This window comes from Habropoda laboriosa, unplaced genomic scaffold (genome assembly GCF_001263275.1).
Source record: "Habropoda laboriosa isolate 0110345459 unplaced genomic scaffold, ASM126327v1 scaffold36, whole genome shotgun sequence".
NCBI lineage: Eukaryota > Metazoa > Arthropoda > Insecta > Hymenoptera > Apidae > Habropoda > Habropoda laboriosa.
Genome location: NW_017100155.1, coordinates 1,515,290 through 1,515,883, shown reverse-complemented (window position 1 = coordinate 1,515,883; position 594 = coordinate 1,515,290). Strand labels below are relative to the sequence as shown.

The 594-nt window shown below is 28.6% G+C and overlaps 1 protein-coding gene across 1 annotated transcript in view; it reads left to right on the top strand.

The window, feature by feature from the left end:
- Positions 1-396: 396 nt before the first annotated feature.
- LOC108576266 (angiopoietin-1 receptor-like) overlaps positions 397-594 on the top strand; it is a 3,114-nt gene continuing 2,916 nt past the window's right edge. The window contains exon 1 of the mRNA XM_017939228.1: positions 397-590. Within this exon, the coding sequence (XP_017794717.1) occupies positions 424-590 (167 nt within the window). The 5' untranslated portion in view covers positions 397-423. The remainder of the gene's footprint in view (positions 591-594) is intronic.

The following is a 594-nucleotide window of genomic DNA, read 5'->3' as shown; positions in this document are numbered from 1 at the left end:
AACTGGTACAATGCAATTCCTTTATTGCTTCATTTCAAACATTATTAGCGCCGCTTGGGAATTAACATACATATAATGATGGCGATATTGAATATATGTAGATAGTAAATAGATATTACCACATTCGTGAAGTATCTTGTGTATTTCAATGTCTGATATACTATACAAATTCAAAAATATTTTCAATTATAATAAAAATGATAAAAAGGCAAAGACATTCTTGTTTTATTTTAATAGTCGTGAACAATAGAATTCAATACATAGTTAACCTCATTTGTTCGTTTGAAATATGACATCATTCGTTTATTGATTCAGATGTAAACTATTCCGAGAGAATGTTTCGCTGATACTTTCTTTGTACTTAGTGAGATATAAATAAAAAGCGAATTATAAAGTTTGGATTATAGAATATCACGATATATAATGATAGTGTTATCGTTACTTTTTTATTTCTGTGATTATGTACTTAGTCAAAAATATGAGGGTTGTTTTCAAAGTTCCGCATTAGATCCTGATTTACCAACCCTAATATTAAATCATGCTAGCGTTCCAGCAGAATGTATTAAAGAATGTCACGCGCGCTATTATATGTAA